The 24,316-nt window shown below is 39.4% G+C and overlaps 1 protein-coding gene across 2 annotated transcripts; it reads left to right on the top strand.

Annotated features, from left to right (window-relative positions):
• The first annotated feature begins 2,071 nt into the window (after positions 1-2,071).
• Nep2 (M13 family metallopeptidase neprilysin 2) lies at positions 2,072-24,062 on the top strand. Of its 2 annotated transcripts, none has more exons than XM_076789898.1 (10): positions 2,072-2,464; positions 17,123-17,271; positions 19,250-19,387; positions 19,659-19,904; positions 20,124-20,335; positions 20,733-20,909; positions 20,978-21,472; positions 21,743-22,034; positions 22,287-22,537; positions 22,660-24,062. In XM_076789898.1, exons 1-10 carry the CDS (start codon positions 2,433-2,435, stop codon positions 22,996-22,998), a joined length of 2,331 nt encoding a protein of 776 aa, XP_076646013.1. In that variant the 5' UTR covers positions 2,072-2,432; the 3' UTR covers positions 22,999-24,062. The 2 variants fall into 2 exon arrangements, with proteins under 2 accessions (XP_076646013.1, XP_076646014.1); XM_076789899.1 differs by having other exon boundaries at positions 2,073-2,464; positions 19,286-19,387.
• The last annotated feature ends 254 nt before the right edge of the window (positions 24,063-24,316 follow it).

The raw sequence follows: 24,316 nt of genomic DNA, 5'->3' as shown, positions 1-24,316 counted from the left end.
CAGGTTATCAACATGAAGATGTTATCAATTTGAAATGAATCAGTTTCATTATATTTAATCTTTAATTGGATAATATTACAATTGTGGACGCTTTCGAAGGCAAGTAAACACAATATGTTGCATAAATCGGATAACGAATTAACTTGCAATCTCCAATTAAAAGGTTAAAGAAACTTAAATGACAAATCAGCATGACGTTTAGATTCTGCACTAGTTCGAACGTTTCTACTATAATGCACAACCATACATATCTTTAACGGCGTGATAAGAATCGTGTCCATTTGATCAAATATTTTACCGTACTGAAATTACACAAAGAACTTCCTTTAAGGAAAAATCGTTTAAAAACATATGAAAAACATGTTTAATTTGTTTAATAAGAAAAACGAACCTTTCATGCCGAGAAAGAATATTTAATACTAGAACAACCGTGTACTAAAAGTGACTAATTTGTTAATTGCCTTTAAAAAATTGTGAAAATACATCGAGACACTGCACGATTATTTTTATAAAATTGCGCAGGTAATTGTGTCTAGCGAGTATCCACAAAATCTTAACAGTTGTAAAATAAAAAATCTGAAATCCGCCATTTTTACGGGTGCAATGCAAGTCCTTACTGTATGAAAATCCTAATAGAATCACTACGTTGAAGCGATCCTACTCATTGTGGTTTTCGTATTGTTTTTCAAGCTTTAGCGTGCAGACTGGCGCGCATTACGCATCGGTGTTCATCGGAACAAAATAAATGCTTCCGCGATGCATAGTAATCTCGGTGTCGGCCATGGAAAGGAAGAAACCAATTTGTTCGATGCTTCGGAAATCACTAACGCACACTGTGCTTCAAATGAACCGACTTCAAATAAAAGAACACGAACGATCTTCACGATCGGCTTGTCGCTCGTTATCGCACTCAACCATTTCAATAAAATTTTCTATATCTATAGTTACCGACATAAATCTATAAAACATACTTTTTCGACTTTCATCGCGAGAATAAAAAAGTTCTAAAAAGCTATTCTTATTATCTTCGTTCCGGTTCCAATCAAATACTTTTTTAACAATTTTTGTATACATCCGCTAGCAAACCAATTTTGTTAATTTATTCTACAAAAATTACGAAACATCTATCGCGGTCCTCGCCAAAATGGCGAGTTCGAAATTTTTTAAAGATGCATTTACTCGGAAATATTCAATAATATTTCTTCGGACACGTGTTGTGATAAAAATCTTTAAAAATCTTAATAAATGAGAATAGTTATTTTTATAAATAGGCAAAATGATTGCTTGTCAAGTGAATTGTGGGGAACAGAAACTGAACAAAATATATTCCTTCTTTTCATAATTGAAATAGGTAGAAGATAATATGATAATATTCGGAGTATAACATAGTCATTTTTAAGTTACCATTTTTAGAAACCTGAATAAATGAGAATAGTTATTTTTATAAGTAGGCAAAATGATTGCTTGTCAAGTGAATTGTGGGGAACAGAAACTGAACAAAATATATTCCTTCTTTTCATAATTGAAATAAGTAGAAAATAATATAATATTCGGAATATAACATAGTCATTTTGAAGTTACCATTTTTAGAAACCCGAATAAATGAGAATAGTTATTTTTATAAGTGGGCAAAATGATTGCTCTCCAAGTGAATTGTGGGGAACAGAAACTGAACAAAATATATTCCTTCTTCTCATAATTAAAATAAGTAGAAAATAATATAATATTCGGAATATAACAGAGTCGTTTTGAAGTTACCATTTTTCTGCAGTGCTTGTGCTTCATTTTGAACTCGGGCAGAAACTTCCGCAGTCGTCGAATCTGAGATTAATTTTCCCGATGATTTCGGGCGAAGTTGTGCGCGGTGCGCGCGCGGTCGCGTAGGTTTTCGCGGTCGAATCGCGGATTTTCAGCAAATCGAGCAGAACGTCTCCGCGGGTACGGAAAAAGGAAGAGGAGATAACCGAAACCGCGGGGCGACGGAATGGAAACGTGAAAGAGAGGGCGAAAGAGGTAGGGAGAGGGCGTTTAAATACGACGAGAGATGCGCGTGCTCCTTCAGTCCGGCGCTAACAGTCCAAACCGATCCACATCCGGACTCCCGGCGAAAAAGGAGAACCTAGTCCTGCCCCGCTCCCGAAAACCAATATCGATCGAAAATCATCCCGAAAAGTAAAAATCGAATAAAAGAGAACAACTCGACGAGAAACGAGGAGGCCGAGCGACGTCGAAACGGAGCGAGAACTACTTCCGGGAAAACGCGGGAACAGTGCCGGCTTGAGAAGGGAATTAGAAGTGGCGGAAGGTTGTTAATCCGAAGCACCAGGACAAGAGTGATATGTGGTCAATGTGTCAGTGAAACAAAAGTTCATCGGTACAGGATCGGGAAGGAGTGGCGGAGAACTTAAACAGACGCTCGAGGAGGGTCCAGCATGACAAACAGCATGAAGCAAACAGTTATTAAGTGAGTTTACATTTGTGTAGACGATAGTCGCTCGAAAATGAAGAGACTCGTCGGGACAAAACTCCTCGGTACACGCAAGGACATTGTGCACGAACGGTCGTCGATCATAATTCATTCTCCAGTCACACGGAGTTAATAGGTTTCTGTAAAAATTTGACGTTGACGCAGTCGAGCATTCCGCGAACGTAACACTGCAGATTTTATGCATTTATGAAAAGACAAAATTGACGAGACACGAAGCTGCGAAGACGTTAACAATATTCGTAAATCTTGTTACCAGACAGCAGTGTATTATTCGAAATAAAAATTGTCTACTTCGATTGCAAACATACAGGAGTGAAACCGAAATTTATTTCGTTCCTTTGTTTAATTGGTTGAGAATAGTATAACTGCATTTTAACACTAACCGTACCGAGCACAAAATGTGACCGGTATACGTTGTTTTATAAAAATTACAAGAGAAAGTTAAATCATTTCTAATGGAAGCATCTTTGTAATTTCAATAAGTATGAAATAAAAAATGTGAGACCGGTCGTGGTAGGTTAGTGTTAGAATTCTTTTCGTGTTCTTGAATGCTATGCAGCTTTGTCGCAAGTGCATAAAACCCATGGTCTGATGACTACATTATTAAAGTCATGAGAAGAGGGAATGCATGCTCGTTTAACTTCTGTCCCCCGTAATTGACTTGGAAAGTTTCTCTCCTGCATAAAGGTCGACTAATAATAATAAGTTTATCGAGAATGTTTAGGCTAATTCTTAGTTAAACATGTTTGAAATTTCATTGACGAAACAAAAGCATTGTCAACTCTGACTAATGCTCGGCGACCGCTGGGTTTTACGCGCGTGAATGTTTCATAAACGTGTTTCCTTTTTTTTTTTCAATTATTTCTCATTTTTTACGACGTGTCTCATTAACCGATAAAGAGGAAGGTTAGAAAAGATTAAACCGATGATAAACCAGCCGGCACGAGGAAGTATAAAATATTGTTTCTTATTAAAGATTCATATTTCCTGTATTTGCAGTTTCTAATATTTCACTTCGAAAACTTGTCGCACTATCGATTTACGAGTCCATTGACATGTAAAACAGTTCTCTACTGATTATCGAGCAAATTTCTAAGACGACATTGCTGCCTCAAAATACAATGGATTATGGGGGATGATGCTTGCGGACAGCGTAAACTTGCGCTACGATCGCTGCGGTCGTATCACTTTCTACTAAACATTCGTTTATCTTGTTGTTGGAGTTTCCTGATCGAGTATCCAGCAAACAAAATGAGCTGTCGACGCGGCTGGAAAAAACGCAGATAATGATCGATAGTAGAATACCGCGTCGATATTATCTCACCGAGGTGTCCATATTTCCTTTCAATTTCCTCCATTTTGCGATTGAAAGATCGCCGATGTTTTCAATGAACAACCGTGCTTGTTTCAATGCATCCTACATGGTAATACAAAAAAAAAGGATTAATACATAAAACGTAAAATCTAGTAATTATGAACTCTGGTGTTCATACGTGAAATGCACCTTATTCAATGAAAATAGTTTCATAGGACATTTTTAATACACTTTCCCCATAATCGTGCAATAGCGTTCTCGAAAATATTTTCTGAACCTTGAATGCATCGCATTCTGTAAGGATTTATTTTTAAGGAGTACAGAAGCACGTATGAAGAAGTGGTGTTGCTTAACTGTAAAGTGATTGTTGTACAATGTTTCCACTTGCTTGTATAATTTATCAAAATTTTTATTTCGAAAAACACGGTCAATTTATTTCTCAAATTATGTTTAAAATATTTTCTTCATCTTTTAGTGATACACCAATTCAAGAAGTTTCACTGTAACCATGCAGTTTTATATTAGTATACATACTCTATATCTTATATTTTAATGTTGCTTATACAATACCTCGTATCCGTGGTACGACTTGATGTTTCTTACGTCATACTTTTCAACGTTAAATGTAATTATAGAGTGAAAGTATCCTAAGAATAAACCTGACAGCTAAACTGACTCGAATGTCTTTTCTTTTGTTGCTTTCAACGGAGTAAAAAAGGTAACAGTGAGGTCACGTGCAAAACAACTTATCGATACTTTCAAGACTATATTAACCACACCAAACTTCTACATTTAATGCCTGTAATAACAAAGAAATAACTTAGTCATTTAAAATAATAACACAAAAAAATTTTATAAAATTGCTTATAGAATCGTTAATATAAATCCTTAAAATGCTTGTAAAATCCTTGTCAGCAACAGGCAAAAGTAGTTACTTATAATGTTTGTTTACTATTATGTGTTACCACGAATACCAAAGAAGTAGCATAACACAAACAACTTTTGAAAAAAGTGGACCCCTCCGTTCGTTAAATATAAAATAACACGTCTGAAAATTTTGCGACATTAGTAGTGCGAAATGTTTCTGTAAATAAACATTCTGTCAACGTTCCGGAGGGAAATCGTGTGATTTCAATGCAGGTCGACATTCACGGAGATAAGCATGTCGCCCAGGCGTTGATGTTACGCTATACTCCTGCCATTATTCTGCCAGCAAAATCCCCCAATGCCGCCAAAATTCATTTGTAAACTTGATAATAATTCTCTTCGAATGTGCAAATGTACAGTATCTATTTTTTCGCTCGGAGGATAAGATAAGACCCTGGAAGAAATTTCTATATTCACTTTTATGAACAGTATTTGAAATATTACGACCATCGAGTATTTTGTCTTGTTGTTCAAAGTTTTATGTCACTAAAGTTAATGGCAGTAGCTCTTCGATATTCTAATTTATTCAATTGTTTCCTTAGGTATTCGTAATTCCCACACTCCTTCCCTGTATCTAGCATTTTATTCATGGTAGACTACAATTACTTTTTTCGTGGACTCCTTTCTCGGTCACTGGAATTTCTATTTTCTCTCCCACAGTATGTAACAGAGTTAAAACAGCGATAAATCGAATCCACTCTGGTTCTAATGCACTTCCTAGTTTGCAAGACCAATTAACACAAAACTGCTAAAGATCCCGTTTCGCAGCTCGGAAAAAGTGCTGGCAGGATTGAAGGTCTTGAACTGCGACAACCTGTGCGATTTCTTTTTTCCATGCGGGCGATGTTTGTTCCTCGCTCCGATATTTTAAACTGCATCTTTCATTTTGATCAACGCTTTTCCAATAATAAATAGAACATTTAGGAATATTTTTTAGAAAAACATTCCAAGTAAATTCGTGAAAATAAATTTAGTCAAAGTGAATTTAATTTGAATAGAAAAAAGTCAAAGTAAATCTAGTTCGAATAGAGCTCAATATAAAAACATTAATTCTCCTGTAGCAAGAGCAAATGATTCTTACAGTTAAATTAATATTCTAAATGTGATTTATTCGTGACATTTACGTGGATAATAATTCATATTTCAGAGCTTGTTTGTGTTGCTCTCGTGGAAAACTTTTTTAATAAACGATTCTACAGAACTTATTCCCATGGAGCTTTTATTACACGGATTCTAAAATGAATTAAACGAGTTCCGTTAAAAATTAAAAATTCCACAGGATCATATATTTTATTAAGTGAAAGGCACAGGTTCGAACAGAATTTCTTCATAAGCGAAGCGTAACTGTCTATTTCGATCCTGGCTAAAATTGTTCCAGGTTTTTCAAAAAACATTCCGCGAATTTCATGAGTATTGAAATGAACTTTACTTTTATATAGCCGTTGAGTCTCCAATTTCTTTGTTACGAAAGAACTGGAAAGTCTTCAATTAATTAATCTTGCGACTGAGTTTCGCGAAAGTAATCGGAGATATTTGAAAGAAAAGAGAAAAAAACCCGAAGCCGTCGAAGTGTTAAATTATATGTAATTGCTTCTGCTCCCTGCAAACATTTTGTTTAGAACCTCGACACGATTTCGTCGAAAGTTTCGTTGCCGCGACTGTACGACAAAACTCGACTGTTTCGTGTTGCACGTAATTGCGAATCGCGTGGGTGTGGGTGCGTATGCGTGTGTGTGTGTGTGTGTGTGTGTGTCTGTGCGGCTTTTGTCCACGGTCGGAAACGTTTTGCGGGAGACCGTTGCGTCAAAAATGTTTTGCGATTGAGTTTGTATACGGGACACGTATCTGGGGGAAGAGGAAACGCGTGGTGAACGTACGCATAAGCTTGTAAGTCGCAATGAGCGTGTATGCCCAATCAGTTCGCGAACTCGACGCGGTGAAAGTCCTTCAAAGCTAGTTTCACGTTCCACAATATTATACTGTATCTCCGGATTCGCGAATGCCTCTACGTACGCGGGTCTAATCGGTTGTCGACGAACGTCTAATGACTGCGGATCTACGTGCGAAATAAACCTTTTCTGCGTGTGTTACAAGAAATGAGAGCCACTTATCTCATTCTCTCGCTACGTAATTTTAGTAGATCGAATATGAATCATCGATACCCGAATTTACCAGAAACTAAGCAACAAAATGACGATTTTTATCCTCCGGGTCAAAGTGGACCCCAGCTCCGCCGTCCGAGGGTTAATAATTTTGGTAGACCAACAATAAGTATAAATACATTTTGTCATAAATCCACAGTCTAGTCATTACAATTACAATTACCGTATTAATGGTAATCAAGTTATAATTCGCGTATGAAGCTATTTAAAGAAGGAAGAAATTATAAAGTAATTAAGGAAGCATCTCATTGCTTTATTTCATTGTATTATAATACGCAGCTCTCAAGGCCCGTATAATTAAACGTGTGAAATGAAAATCATAAACACAAACGTGAGAAAGTGAGAAGAAAGTAAATATGAATTTTATATTCGAGGGCAATCGTCTCCTTGAATAATGTTTGCAAATTTTGCAGAACCTTGTTACACGAATATACACTGTTAGAAAGTATAAAACTTTTTATTTGACATTCAGAATTTCAAATATACGATGCAGTTTTTTAGAAAATTAAATAATTTATATTCGATTACGGGTAATAAATATTAATTAATTTAAGAGTCGACGGCGCTTTTACACCAAAGCTCCGTATGACGATATTATTGTGTTACGATACCTGTGGGACGCATTACTGCGCGACCATAAGCAACGTCGGCGGCATCATTGCTCGTCGAAAATTTCATAGCCGACGGTTTAATTAAATTCGTTTCTATCTAATAAAGAGAGTATGGGACGGACTTGTACTTCCTCCATCGTGAATTCTGCTAACGATCAATAAATCTACTCTTCCAGCCATGCAATATTGTCAAGAAACTTCGTTTTCAACATTTCATTATACAACGCTGTTTTCATTATTAAAATATGTCGAATCGCAATTCCGTTACTTTAGCCGTTCAATGATGAGGCACTTCCAAATGTAATAACTAGACTGCAGATTTTTATGCTAAATAAAAATTGTCTCTATCAAGACAAAGGAACTACGTGGACAGTTATTTTTTTCTGAATAATTTTATTGTCATTGATTTGAAAGTAATGCGATAATAGTTTTACCTTTTTTCCATTCAATTTCATTCATTGTTATCAAAATTGCAACGAATCTAAATAACTTCAGTCTTGCAATTTTTATAGAACAACGTGTAGGCACCAATCACATTTTGTGCTCGGTACGATTGGTGTTAAAGATATTTGAATAGTTTTTGCAAAAATACGCATATAATTTCGGATTGCTTTTCATGAAGATGGGACTAGCTTATATCGGTTCAATAGTGATACGTTTGAAACGTTTTTTCGCCAAAAAATTTTTGCAGCAATTTCATAAGAGGAGAAGTGAAAGTGAACTGTGCTCGAGTTTGTTGGAACAACGAAACGGGAGAAATCTCGTGGTCTTAAAATAAAGGGAGGCAAAGACAAGCTTTTCGTGCCCGCATGAATTATGAAAGCGGCGAGAGACGATGTTGCAAACCCGACGAGAGAGTCGCCTTTCCGCGACTTTTTGCAAATCGAAGGATTATAAAACAAAGATACAGCTGTCGCTGACCGTGCAAATATTTGAAAACAATCACTGGAGGATGTCGCGTACACGTTTCATTTTGAAATCGATTTCGTTCATTCGTATACATACACGCACGCACACACAAACAACGCCAAGTCAAATATTTTGTTTAAACTTTACACGGTCACGTGCTGTCACTGCTTCGCTTGTCAGTTTTCTAGTAAATTTTACGATTCCGTGAAAACATGTGCTGTTGCAACGTATCAACCTGGAAAAGCAAATGTTTTAGTCTGGCTCATGTTAAACACTAACAATTTGCCAGAGAATTGCCACACGTTCCTAAAAATTATTGTCGATAACTAATCTAGTGTCGATTCGCTGTATTTGCAATTTCTTAAATTATTAAACTATTGTTTCAGACAGGTAAACGCAAAAAACTGGTGCAATATTAATAATACGTGTTAAAAAATTTAAAAAAAAAACGCTTGCAGAGAGTAAATATTTTTCATAATTCGACCGAATGCTACTTCGTTTTTGAAATTCCCAGAATTTGTAATTCGGAAATCTACATTTTTTTTTTCTGGAGAATTTGCGAAAAAGTTTCGAGCCACTGGCAAATAGTTATGTCCGCGTTAAATGATCACCGTGTAACGAATATTGCTAACAAGAAGTGTACACACTGAAAGTCCTTATTTACATCTTTCCTTGGGTATAACCGGTTGTGTCCGTCGACAGATAATTGTCATATCAGGCACACTTCTTCGGCTTCTCTGCAAAAGGTCCGTTACTTTCTACAGGAAGTGAACGTCCAAAGCGGTACACGCTGGCTAAGGCCGATACCTTCAATGGGGTTTGAAAATTGCACATGTAAAGTATTCACGTCAACTGAATTAAGAGTAGAAATAGAGCATTCACATCAAGCAAGATCCATAGTATGAATACCAATAGCTTTGAAACAAGATCTGAACGTTTCTCAGCATTCAAAATATTTCCTAAACTAACCGTGTTTTCACATAAATTTCATTTAAAAAATTCATATCACCTTCATGTGACCTCTACGCGTCCGTCTATGCAGAAACTGTTTACACCAGTTTGTGGCCCCCTTAAAACCATTCTCTTATTGTCTAAACTATTTTTTTATATAGCATATATTATTCAAGTAATTTTCATGTGAAACCGGCCACCCTGTATATGTGGTACCACGAACGGTGTTTTGCAAAAATGGCTGCCACGTCCTACCATCTGAAGATAATTGGCTCAATTTTTCAGCAAACAATACTCGAATACACTAAGAGGTGCATATTGATTTTTCACAGAGACAAAAAAAAATTTTAAATAAATTTAAAAAATTGTTTAATTCCTCTCACGTTTCAACCGTTCAAAGGCACATAACTCATACACGAGTAGAAACGTGAAGACGAACGGTCGCGTCTTATTGTCAGTTCTTTCGCATCTGCTTTTGTCCGACGTTCGACCTTCTTGTGTCATCGTTATGGCGCTTCAATCACCTCGGCACCGCAAAAAATGATACCAGTCGGAACTGGACGCTTCTCACAGGTGGCCAACGCGCAGCAATCTGTATTCCGCTCGGTCGGACTGTTAACATTTCCTTATCACGTTTACCCCGATAGTCGTTGTCTAACGTGAACGAGGTTTCACGTGTTCGTGACCCCTTAAGGAAATCGGCCAGAAAAAAGAGCATGGGTCAATGCCAATTATTTAAATATTCGGCATGAAGATCCTGTTTCAGCTGCTCGGAACGGGCATTGCATACTACGGATCACCTTCGAACAGAATACTAATTTATTTTTAGAAACTAATCAACGCGATGGTTGCCCGCGGCTTATTTGATAAGGAAACGAAGCGGAGTAATCGTGACGAGGAGATTTTCGAAATTAACAAACTGAAGCAAGTTCGTGCCAACGGTTTTGCGCAGAACCGCAGAATTGAGGAAACGTCTAAGGCGATCAGGGTCTTCAGGATCGGCAATTTGGCGTTTAAACGAAAACGAGACGAATCGCGTAATTCGCGGAAATGAGGCGATCGCGTAATTCGCTATAATTGGCAGTTTAATTCAGTTCAAAGAAGTTCAGGACAGGAAGATCGCGATCAAGCGGTACCGTATAAGCAGCGAGTGCGATGAAGTAGCAAAGAAATCATCTGTAGAAGTGTCTGAATACTTGGAAAAGAAAAGAAAAAAACGTTAATCCAGCCGAGCTATGAACGGCGGCCGTAATCATCGAATTAGGCACACAATAGGCACTGCATTATTTCATTTCCAAGCACGTGAAACTATAAAACTTGAGTACCTCGAAACTTCGATTGAAATCGTTTTCACGCTAATTACCCAATTGTCCGGACGAAGAGAAGATGGACGAAACATTGTTCCGAGAATCATTACTGTTCGGAGGTTCGTGGGTAATTGTTGCATACGAAGTGCGCACGGATTTTGACGGATCTTCGTGCAACATTGTTGCGTGTTCGTTGCTGATGCTGTTTACGTCGACTCGCCAGTTTGATCTTTAGCGGCGCTGCGTGATTGCCGGAGCATTGATACGACAAATTTGAAATCGATCGGGGCCCTAATTCCGTCCTCCCGAGGGCAAATGGCGGCGAATTACCGGGAAGGTTATCCTCTCTCTGCCTGAATGCGAACTAATACTGTCATGGCGCGCGCTATTCCCGCGTATGCGTTCACTCGGCCAATATGTTCGTCTATTCGGTTTTCTTTTCTGTTATTGTTAATACACTGTATACGGGCTATTTTTGTCGATTTGCGTTGAGGAATAATTTCAAAAAATCGTGCATGTATGGCAAAAGTAGATCGAATGCAAAACAGGGAATATTTAAAGAATTCAAATACACGGTGTACTGTGCAACGAAAATAAATATTACTAATAACTAGACTGCGGATCTTTATGAGAAATAAAAATTTTCTACCTGAATTGCAACAAGCTGGAGTGAAATAGAAATGTATTTTCTTTCTTTATATGTTTAATAGGTTGAAAATAATGTAGCGGTTACTGTTTTAAAATACGTTTACCCATTTTTGTCATAAATGCATAAAATCCGCAATCTACTAATAACAATTATTAAGTATTCAGTGGTCTAGGTCGTATTTTGCATTATTCTCTATTTAAATACGATACTGAAGTTCATTATGTGACAACTATCGTAGTTCTGTTTTATCTTTGTGCACCGCCTAGAATTAAATTAATGCATTAGAAAACTTCTATATTTCATAGCTTTTTAATTAATGGTACTACTTATTCGGAAATTGTCCTTTGTTTTTAAAGTTCTATAATTGTATTCGGTCAGCTAAATGATACTTAGTTTGTGTTCTTCGCTCTTGCAGTGTAAACGCAACAGAAGCTTCCTCATACGTGGTAAAACCAGTTTAAAAATTCGCAAGGTATCTACACGTGCTATCGTATAGGTATCGGCTAATGAATATTCAGAGTCGATTTGTTGTTACACTGATACCGTCCGGGTCAGTCTGACCTGGTTAAATGTCTCCCGTATCTTTTGTGAAAGAACTTCAGCCTTATTTTTATTATCGTTAAACCATTGATTAACGTTATGCTCGAAAAAACTGTCAGTTTTATTATTAGCCCGTATATTTAAAGAGCATTGTATCACTAACCGTAATACATATACACATAATCTTAGTGGGTAGGTACTGTATATTTACGCAGCAATATTCATCAAAAATATTAAAAATACTGGTATTAGTATTGATACAAAATTTTAAAAAGCTAGCACATACAGTGAATTCTCGTTAGGAGTCAGTTGCGCCGTTCTGGTGACTGACTCTTAGACGAAATCTGAGGTCGTCGCCGAGCGTCGCATTTGAAGCACACAGGACACGCTGGAAACCTAAGAGTCGTGTCCGTCTACAAGTCATAAAAGCCAACAGTGACAAGAAGACTGAGAAAATGTCTTTCTCTCGAGCTTCGGCCCCTCACCGCGGTGGTGTGGGTAGTTCCACTGACTCCAAATTGTAAGGTTGGCGCTGACTCGTAATGAGAATTCACCGTACAGAGTTTTTGAATCGTCTGTAAAAGTCCGCTCGGTAAATGTTCAAATCCGCGTCCGAGGAGAGCATCTCGCGCGTGCATTATCGATCAGAGGATCGGCGCCGGTGGATCCGCGCGATCTTTCACGGTTCTGTTGTTCGCTGATTGTTTCGCTTCTCGCTCCTTGAACGGCTCCACTTCGTAGGTCGGCGCGTTGCGGCGCGGCGCGGCGCGGCGCGGCAAAGTGTGTCAGGGTGATCGGTGTCGCGTTCTCACGTCGCGAGACGGTCATGCTCGACATGCTGGCATGGCTAATGGGCACGGAAATTCGATTGCTCTTTCCGCGGGATTAGAAGTTTTCGTAAGCACCGGCGCTGCGTCGACGAGGACGCGTGTAAACAAATTGTCCCCCGAGGTCGATCGCGAGACGCGCCCCGCCGCGCCGGCTAACAATTTCCCTCGGCCGCGGTCGATTCGAAACAGCTCGCAATTAGGTTTCTCGCGCGCGTGCAGGCCGTTGACTTGGCCGCCGCGGAACGGTGCATGGCATCCCGATGCAAACTGTCCCTGGAGGAGGTCAATACACTCGACTTTACAGAGCGCCGCGCGAACTTCATTGTATGCTCCGCGTCGTCCCGCTTTTTACCGCTGGGAAGCCGCATCAACGAACCTAATTTGTTTACGCCGTCCTTATTGCATAGGTTTCAAAGCAGGGACGCCACCGCGAGGGGCTAGTCCGATGCCCGATAATTGCTATATCGAACGACCCTTGATGCGACGTCTGCGGAATGCTCAGCTTATCAAAGTGTTCGGCTAAGTGTCCGCTCGTTCAACGGCCATTTAAATCGTATTATACCTTACACAATGTTTTCTTAACGATCGCGGTTTCCTCTTCCTTGGGATAGCAAACCTGTGATTAACGTTGATTGAAATCTAAGAGCAGGGGATAGTCGATTCATTTCCTCCGATTAGAATGTTGTAGAGTAGATTTTAGTCGCGATTTTGAAATATGTTATGTGTCATCATTAGACTACGGGCTTTATGCGTTTGTGAGAAAAATGGGTAAGTGCAATTTGAAGCAGTGAGTGCTCCTAGAAATTACCTCGAATAACCTCTGCATTGTTTGGCGGTAACTTCAACTTGATTACGTGGGAACATTATGTAGTGTTCATACGTGACAATTAACGAGTTGAACCCAGTTGACATTTAATACGATCTTCAACGATAAAACTATGCAATCGCTCGTGTCTATTTGTTCAACGATCATTTAAATCGTATTAAATCTTACACAATCCACGTTCAGTATATCATTTTGTTTAACGACCGTGGTTTCTTGCGGATTGAGATCCATAATCATTGTTTCAAAACCGAAAACAGTATTTCAAAGAAAATGCAATAGTTTACGCATTTGATAAAATGGTAATTGATTTTTAGAAGTTTGCTTAGAAACGATTTCGAACAATTTCAACAGTCTTGACCGATAATTTTGATTTAATAATGTAATTAACAAGTGAAAATTTTGATCCGTTTTTCGCATGAAAATTCGCTCATTTTCTGTTTTAGATATTGCAAAATCTCTATGAGTGTGTAGCAGTTTGATATATTTCTTTAAAATATGATATTGTTTGCAGAATTATTTTTGGGTAAGGGTATTAACCCTCAAATCAATTTTCTTAATCGTTATTGTTATGATACAGAATGAATAAATAACATTTATTTACGTACCACGTTAACTAGAATATTTTCGCTGTCTCGAGGAAGTTTCTGTAGACATTATCGAACGACTGCAACATTGTTAGCTGACAAACCTGTCGACAGATAACTTCACCTACCTTACTCGAGAATACTATCTATGTGACATGTAATAAGTTGAATCTAGTTAGCCTTGGACTCTACCATATTGATGAGCATCGCTATACTGGCATAACCAATACTGCACAATTTGTTCAAGCAAAGTATCCTACACGAACGTACGCACTATTTGCCTCGTTCCGTAAGTCTTCCTCATCATTATACTATAATAGACTGCGTATTTTATGCATTTATGATAAAAAGAAGTTACTGCAATTTAAACCAATAGAAAAATTAAATAAACTTCAGAATGTGCTTGAACTCTTCCTTGGAATTGATGGAGACAATTTTTATTTTGCATAAAAATCTGCAGCCCAATAATAAACCGCTCGTAAAATAAGAACTGGAATTCTCTCTTACGTAATTTCCGTTCAGTTATTTCAATTTTTGTACACTATACAGGTCAACGGAGATTACCAATGGACGCCGGGTTTCACAGAAAAATGTCTTCTACTTATAGAGAATGATTTTTCTAATCATCGGCTGGGCTCGATGGAAGCAAAAAGGGAAAAGCCCCTCATTAGCTGGACATAAGCAGGCACTAAACCGAGAAAACAATTAGGCACATCGAGGCAAGTGTGTCAAGGAGGGCACAGAAATTCAATGTTTCAAACGCGACGAATGTTCGACTGCGGACAATTGGAAATGCCGTATTCAGGGGAGACCACAGAACAATCTACTGCACAGCCGTATTAGTTCATGCTTGGCTGCCGCGCCGGTCTAATCTACTTCTCACTATCGAAAGCCATGCTAGTTCTACAGAACGCCATCGTAATACCGTATCGCTGCAGGTTGCGAAATTCTCATTCCCCGGTTGATTATTTGCCGAGAGTAAAAGAATGAACCGCGGTTTCTTTCATGTCCCACGAAAAAGAAATACCCTTGTCATCTTTTCTCCAGATGAACCGCTTCCTTCAAATCAAGACTTGTCCTAACTTGATCAAGACTTGTTCCCCCACTCTAATTTTATTTAGATTTTATTTAGAATATTGGAGGGTAACTCTTTCCCCTCGATTCGTGCTCCCTCCCCTCATCTGGCAACACCGGGCCGTCAGTTGTGCGGCTCTGACCAGTGTCGCCAGATCAAGACTTGTTCCCCCACTCTAATTTCCCCTTCTACCGCGCTATTCCCCCACCCTTGCCCCCGGCCCGGTCACGTGACGTGTTCCGTGTCTGTCGTGCACACTCCGGTACTGGGAGAGAGAGGGTAACTTTTTCCCCTCGATTCGTGCTCCCTCCCCTAATCTGGCGACACTGCCGTTACCTTCGATATTATTATTATTATTATTTCGCTTAATTCCTCATTATCAAATGATTAACTATTTCGACTTGCACCATTTTTGCAATGAACAGCTCGTACGTTTAGAAACGGAAGAGAAGTCCGTCCGCGGTGTATCGAATCGATTCGATCGAAGGTTACTAGAGGACACCCATAATTAATTGTTACATCGCCACTGTCGAGCCGCAATTGCATAATACGATACTCATTGTCGCACGATGGACAATGATCGATGTTTATTTTGCGAGGGTAATAAATAGCAATCGACTTGGAATACACAAGCGCCACGTTTTCGGAGATAATTCTGCTTTGGGAACGTTTTTGGGAAATGAGGTGGACCCGAAAAGTATTTGAGCGCATTCTCATTCGCGAGAAATCGTCGATGTTTGAACCGTGATCATACTTTCGGGGTTATTCTAGGTAGCAATAGTTAACGCCTCGCCCTGTCTATCGACAATTTTTCCAGACTCGAAAATTTAGTATTAAAATATTTGTTCGATTCGCTATATATTTCTCTGAAAAGATGATAGTCCACGACTATTTTGTACGCAATAGTCCACCTTCTCGGTGCAAGATTGTATGGTAATCTTGTAATGGACATGTACTTATTCATGCAACCACTCGTGGGGAATAATTGCTTGAATATTTCATCTTGAGACTTACGTAAAGCCACGGCGTAACCATAAAATAATTCTTTTCTTTAATAAAGCTTCGTGTTATGCGGGAACATAATTTCCCAAGCCACGTGGCTACGTTCGCCCTGAATTATGTTATGGACGTTGTATTTTAAATGCAATTTGACAGCGTCTGTTCTGTTGAAAATTGCCGCCCCTAATTCAAGAGGAACACTCGCGTAATTAGTAGACAAAAGCAAGTAATAAGTTAAATGCAAAACAAAGTTAGTAATAAGATAAATTCAAAATTTAGAAAGATAAAATAAATTTGAGAATATCGTTACGTTATCATCAACCGATTCAAATTATTAATGGAAGAAAAACAAATTTTTATTTGCTTCCTGGTGAACATTTGACGATGTTTATTTCCCACAAAGATCTGCAGCCTAGTAATCGGGTGTCGTTAATTCCTATCTGTCCCTCCCAACGATTTCCCGTTTCATTCATAATAGAATTCAAGGTCTACGGTGTCGTCAACTCGAAGCATCATAGACGCTCTGCACATTAAACACTAAATTTTATTGCTCGCAACGACAGACGACTTCGATCTTTCCGAGTTTTACTGTTTTGCCGGCTCCGTTCAAGGATGAGCGCAAGTAGAACGAACTAAAGTTTGTCTCTCGTCGCGCGAACAAAATGGAGCGAGCGTAACAGCACCGTTCAATTGTTATTCGCGGCCAAACTTTCATTATTCGCAACTTTCGAGATTTTGATGTTATCGTGTCACAGATAAAGATGTCATTCACGACACGAATAAACTCTGTACCGAACGCACCATTATGCCGAAGCATAAGGCTAAGCAAGTACTCGAATTAATAAAAAAAAAAAAAAAATGAAAACGAAAAGATTATATTCGAATTTTCCCTGTGAAAAACGATTAGAAAATTAGCAAAGACCTTGAAGAAGCAATTCTCTTTTTGCAGGAATCCGACGTGGTGGAAGAGGCGTTCAGGACTGGAACGGGGGTTAACTGTAATAGCAGTTTCCGGAGCGCTCTTGTGCATCGCGTTGGTTGTTGTAATCGCAGTTCTTGCAACAAATTCCGCGTCCTGTAACACGCAGTCGGGCAACGGTAAGAATCTCCTCTATTATCCATTGCAGCGACGAAACAATTAACGCGCGCATATTTTCACCTAAAAACGCTTGCCACATGCGAATCAAATCGCGTTCATTAAAACTGTTGCTTGCATCCAATATCAGCCAACTATAACGCATTTTGTTTTTCACGAGTCTCCGGAGCAAAGTTTACAAAAAGTGTTCGACATATTTTTCCAGCGACCCATATTCGTGTTAACAGGGTGAAAGTACTGTTCGAACGTCGAGGAGCGAAAGATATTTATCCGCAAAAATTGAAAAGTATTTATATAAAATGTAGTACAAGTCTCGAAAACGTGTTTGAACGCCACTGTTCATGCGAGACCGAGAGACCTTAATTATGATTAATTTGTTTTTCGCGCTTTTCTCCGTAGAAAGTCGTTAAAACATAGGTTTCTCCACAAAAAGAAACGAAATGGAAACAGGAAACCGGTATCGCCGCGGCAACCTGTATATTCATTTCATAAAAATGTTCCGAGTTATCGCGCACAGTATTTCTATTCTCTCATTTTACCGTGTTTTCCTCTCCCGCGAAGTTCGCGCCGGCAAAGTGCTTTTCGCAATTTTGTCGCGAACAAATCTGGTTACCTTCGCGTTCGATAACGGTGCCGTGGTCACGGTGAAAAACAGTAGAAAAAAAAAAGGGGAGCGGAATGAGTTTTGAAGTTTGCGAAAGCTGCCCCGACTGGCTTGCAACCGTGTTGTAAATTTCATTGACAACAAACGTCACGTATGACCCGTTTCCTCGGTCCTTTGATCCCGTAAATCATTGTTGTCTTGGTAGTTAATTCTTATTGGCGGTACGGACGCACTAACTACGTGCATCAGTAAGTAGAATGGTGTAGCCGTCTTGAACAGTGCTATATAGAGCATGCTCTAATATTTGCATAAATTAATTTATTCACGCGAACGGATAGGAGTTGAAGGATCAACTTAATCTACGATTTTTTTTTTCAATTTTTTTAATGTACGTTTCGATATGTGACGTTTTGGACGGAAAAAGATCAGTGGCAAAAGCAGAAGTAGCTTTAAAACGAGTCCAAAGTTACTATTGTACCATTCTTTTTTTAACGAATTTATTTTAAATATCGACAATTTCTCGAGAATGAGTGTTCAAATATTTTTCGTATCCGCTGTGTTTCTCGTGGTTTTATACGTCATGCTACGTACGCCACGGATTTAGAGTATCTCGACTAACCGAAGCTTCCAACGGTTACACCCCCGCCGATCGCTATTATTTTCTCAATGACCTAACATAGCAAGAGCTGCATCTTCGACAGCGTTTCTTTTCTCTCTGGTTACCGATCCTACAGCCATCGGAGAAAGAAGTTGGTAATGGGTTAATTCGGAACGCGTAATTTGACGTCAAGAACACAGTGACGTCAATAAGCGTACTCGTTCTGACGCATCGGGGTAAATTAGTATTGTTTTTAAAATTACTCATTCGGGCCAGGTCATACTTTCCGATCACACCTTCCCGGAGAACAGTCATGGACACCGTGGGGTGGCTCGACTGTATATTTTGATCGGGTGTCGATCGCGGACCGCCCGGGGTGGTTCATAAAAGAGTCTGAATCACCGGAACACTTTTAGAGATCATCGGAAAATATTGATGTCTTCGAGGATAATCGTCGATCGGCGGGCGCCACGTACAGAAAATTATTCAGCTTCTCATGCTTCTCGCGCGGACATGTGTAATCGTCATGAAACGTGTGAAATCTCATAATTCAGCTTAAACGCGAGCGTATGAATTGTCGCTAGATAACCAGTTCACGCTACTGTTAAGAAATTCGACGTGAAATTCGTACGTTCATCGCGTTCTGCACAAAATAATTCGCGAAGGGGGCAAGCGAACATTTTATTGCTACAGCTTAAGCGGCGCCATTACTAACATTTATTAACAGCATCATCTTGCATTTTGTTTTGCAACCGCATCTGCACCTGCACGAGAATAGATGCATCTGTTAAATCAGAGGAATTACCGTACACAGCCAACGCCTTGAACGGGTACCAGCACACGAAAGACATTCAAATCGTGAATGGACCAACCTGCGGCGATGACGTGTGCTACACTTCAGAATGCGTGCATACAGGTTAGCGTAAAACAAATTCTATTTAATATTAGGGTAACAGACCCGATTACTGTGATACTTATTTTTAAAGCATAATGAATACTGAAAGAAAAAGGTATGTAACATATGAACTGATTTTAGTGAAAAAGTTTAATGTCCGTTTTTTAATGTTCATTGTGCTCTAAAAGTAAGTATAATTAATATAGGGACAATAATTGGGTCCTTCACCCTATGTACCCTGGTACATTGAAGTTCGCATTAATCACGATCATTTGCGGTGGGGATTCTTCAGCATCCAGGATATTGAAGAACATGAACTCGGAGATAGAGCCGTGCGACGACTTCTACGACTTCGCTTGTGGTGGTTTCCTGGAGAGTACCAATATCCCGGATGATAAAACTAGCGTAAACACGTTCACCGAAATCAGCGACGAGCTGCAAAATCAATTAAGAACCAGCATCGAGGAGAAGAGCGCGCCGAACGAGCCGAAACCGTTTAAGCTAGCGAAGAATTTGTACAAAGCTTGTATGAACAAGAGTAAGTGTCATTGTTTAGCGTCCAGGATGCGTCCATGAGAAATCACTCAAAAAATTTATTTATTATCTTGTTATCATTATAAAGCAGTGCTCGATAGTTCTAGAATTAAATATTGTTCGAGTACATTTATTTTTCTAATGAACGTTAATTCGTTTCGTAGTCTCCGACAAAATATTATTTTTATGCCCTACTTGAACAATGGTACCTATCATGTTTCAGCGCTTATCGAACAGCAAGGTCTTCAGCCGCTTTTGAACATTTTACGAAAGCTGGGTAGCTGGCCGGTGTTGGAAGGAGACAATTGGAACGAAACCGAGTTTAATTGGAAAGAATCGGTGTACAAGTTTCGCAAGATGGGATACTCCGTCGATTATTTCATCGATTTCAGCATCGGCGTCGACTTGAAAAACAGCACCAGACGAATAATCGATGTACGTGAGAACACACATGGACACCTTGTTCGAAACCAATTTGACAATATTCGTGCGCGACGCTATCGCCTTAAATGCCTGCGGTGGCATAATTCACGAGTAAAGTTACGCCAGCAATGGCGAAGTCTCTCGGTGCAAATTATTATCGTACATACACAGTTCCTTGCACGTTAAAAGCCATGATAGTTAGCGGTATTATAATACTGCAATAATAGCTAACGACTTATGTACAGGGAGGGAAAGTGGATAAATCAATGTTTATAGAAACTCTTAAACGTGTCCTGGTAATGTTACAGTCTACGTTTTCAAAGAGTGCTCGCGCGTCCCACGCTAATTTCAACGTCAAGATTAAATAACGTTGTGGAGGTTTGTTATACAAACGTATATGGTTTTACAGCTCGATCAAGCATCTCTGGGACTGTCGCGGGAATACTTGTCGAAGGGTTTCGATGAAAAAATCGTGCAAGCATACTACAGCTACATGGTGGACATCGCTGCAATTTTAGGCGGCGACAAGGCTACGGCGAAGACGGAATTGAAGCAGTCGCTGGAGTTCGAGATGAAACTTGCCAACGTAAGTTTCAAAAGCAAACCATTTTCCTCTGAAACCGTTATTTAGAGGCGTTTGTATTGATCTTACAGATTTCTTTGCCGAACGAGAAACGCCGTAACGCCACACTCCTCTACAACCCCATGACCGTGCGGGAATTGTCGAAGACTTACCGCAGCATTCCGTGGAAGGAATACTTCAACACCCTCTTGGCGCCGAACCTCCAAGTCGACGATGACGAGGTCGTAATCGTCAGTGTTCCCAGCTTCATCTCGAGCCTGGAGAAGCTATTGGCCAGCACGCCGAAGAGGGTCCAGGCAAATTATGTGATGTGGAGGGCTGCTGCTTCGTCCGTCAGCTATCTTACCGAGGCGATCCGGAAAAGGCAGTTGCAATATTCGACGGCGTTGAGCGGCAGAACGGAAAGGGAACCCAGATGGAAGGAGTGTATCGACACCGTTTCCGGTAGCTTAGGCATCAGCGTCGGCGCCATGTACGTTAGGAAGTACTTCAAGGAGGACGCGAAGAAAAACGCTGTGGAGATGGTGACTGATATTAGAGAAGAATTCACAGAGATACTGAAACAAGTACGTTCACCTTTCGTCGAATTTGATTCTTTGTGCCGATACTTATCTTGCCATTCGATACTGTTAATATTGCAAAAGTGAAGTCATATCTGACAAGATAAAATCAAAATATGGCCGCAGAGCTGACAGAAGCCAGATAGACGTTTCAGTCGTACTTTAATCGGTTTATTCATTTCAATAAGTCGAATACATCGGTGTTCTTAAATCATTTTAATCCGCAGTCTACTGATATATTTGGATAACGATGTTGAAACGTTCTCGATCTTCCAGGTCGACTGGATGGACGAAGAAACGAGGAAGAGCGCACTGGACAAGGCAGCGTCCATGTCCAGCCATATTGCCTACCCGGATGAACTATTGGACGACAAGAAACTCGAAGATTTCTACGAGAAACTTGAATTGACGACCGACAATTATTTAGAGGGAATCTTGAACTTGACTCTCTTCGGGGTGGAGTACTCGTTCGGAAAGCTGAGGAAGCCCGTGAACAAAACCGACTGGATAACGCACGGAAGGCCGGCAATCGTGAACGCGTTCTATTCGTCGATCGAGAACAGTATTCGTGAGTATTTCGAAATATTAGACGATTGCAAAAGTTTGTGCCCTACTACCTGAAGTTTAGTAGGTGCTCGAACACGTCTCTCGATTTGAGTATGGTGAGTGACAATAAAGTTCTGTATGTAAAATAAATAAATCTGTAAATAAAGTGTCGCGGTCTCTGCTAATTGGACACGAACTTTCGCAATCATCCAACAGGATGTTCCTGACAGAAATACGTATTAGAGATAAAATCACTGTAACGCATTGTCCGTAGAATTTCCCGCTGGCATTCTACAAGGTGCTTTCTTCAACAACGACAGACCGAGGTACATGAATTACGGTGCCATCGGGTTCGTCATAGGCCACGAGATAACACACGGCTTCGACGATCAAGGCAGACAGTTTGATAAAGCAGGAAATCTCGTCGATTGGTGGGCGCCAGAGACAAAGGAAAAGTACCTCGAGAGAGCGGAGTGTATCATTCACCAATACGGAAACTACACCGTCGAAGACGTTGGCCTGAACGTAAGCAACTTCCTCCGATACCATTCATTTGTCGCAGTAATCTATTGTAAACTTTCAAAAATTCTGAAATAATTTCCGATAGATGTTTTAAAGAATTTTCGTTTCCTTTTTACCGTTTACAGTTGAACGGTATAAACACCCAAGGAGAGAACATAGCCGACAACGGTGGCATCAAAGAGGCGTATCTGGCGTACAGAAAATGGGTCGAGCGAAACAACAAAGAATCAAAACTACCAGGTCTTCCTTATACACCGGAACAATTGTTCTGGATCAGTGCTGCGAACACCTGGTGCAGCAAGTACAGACCGGAAGCGATGAAACTCCGCATTACCACTGGATTCCATAGTCCAGGGAAGTTCCGCGTCCTAGGGCCACTTTCAAACATGGAGGAATTCTCGAAGGACTTCAACTGTCCTCTCGGCTCTAAAATGAACCCCGAAAAGAAGTGTGCGGTCTGGTAAAGGCAGACCTTGAGGAATAGTTAAATGATCACAGAATTTCATTAAGCCAGCGGAGATTTTTCGAAGTTCTGCCAGGAACATCGCGATCTTGTCGGATCGGAAACTGTTATTGATAAGGTTCGCGTGAATTTGAACAGACCCGCTGTGAATCTTCATGGTATCCGTTTGAGAAAAATGCAACAGTGACGGTGGAACTAATTGGTGGAACTGATGATGGAATTCAATTTTTAAGGCGTAGTTGTGCTATTCCAGGAGAGTAATCCTCATCTTCGCGAACAACTATTGAATTAACATGGTTGGCTACCGGTAACGGTGAATCCGCTATAACATTTGTTTATTAATACATAAGTCTTTTTTATAAGAGAAAAGTTCGATGTGCGACGAGTATTGTAAATAGGATTAACAGAAGAAAGGTAACTGGGATGGCGCGCCATGACAACTTTAAATTTTATAGAATTACGTTGGACAAACACAATCGAAAAAACCTAACGTTGGGTTCGAGTCGTTAAAGAGAAAGCGTACACACGTTAAACTGTGATGATTTTATAGGAGTCGACAATAAATATTGACACGATCTTTTGGTTAAACCATTAAGGTGACGCGCACGAAAAAGAAATATATAAAAAATGGAAAAACCAACAGGACTACATATAATTGTTAATTATATTTTCAAATGATATTGTTCTATCGACATTAAAAGTCAATGTGCTTTTTGCTATCTGTATAATGTTCGTTAGGCTCCGTTGAGCAGTATAAGGTTGTTGATTAGAGTTACCATTTTTAAGTACTTAGACGACGTAGTATTATTCGTAGTTTCTAAATAACATAATTACTTCACAGGCAACGAAACAAACAAGCCTGTGATTACTTTTGTACCGTTTTTGCTTTTCCCATCTACGTATAGCAATCTTCCACCTTGCAATGGTATCTCTGGAAATTGTAATTTCTTCGTTACCATTTTCCAATGACAAGCGTATCCGATTTAACGTAGAACCGCGATACTCCTATTTATTGCAATACTGTATTATTTTAAGTTCAAAATAGATGAATGTGTATTTAGTGTACTCGTTGAGCATAAAGTTTTAATATAAAAAGATCGAAGAAATGTTTTACCTGAAATTTTTGTTGTTGTAGATCTAATCCGTTGAATAATAATAAATAAAAATTTTCTAAGAACAGTGGTCCTTAAAAAAAAAACTTCACTTCGAAGAGGAAACAATGCTTTCATTTTTTATTGTGTTACTTTTTGTTGTCCATTTTTGTTTAAGGATAAACTAAAATGTTTTATTATTATAAAACATGATAAGTATTATGTATA

The sequence above is a fragment of the Halictus rubicundus genome, chromosome 6 (assembly GCF_050948215.1).
Source record: "Halictus rubicundus isolate RS-2024b chromosome 6, iyHalRubi1_principal, whole genome shotgun sequence".
NCBI classification, from domain to species: domain Eukaryota; kingdom Metazoa; phylum Arthropoda; class Insecta; order Hymenoptera; family Halictidae; genus Halictus; species Halictus rubicundus.
The sequence above is the reverse complement of the archived record's forward strand: the minus strand, read 5'-3'. Positions and strand labels throughout refer to the sequence as shown.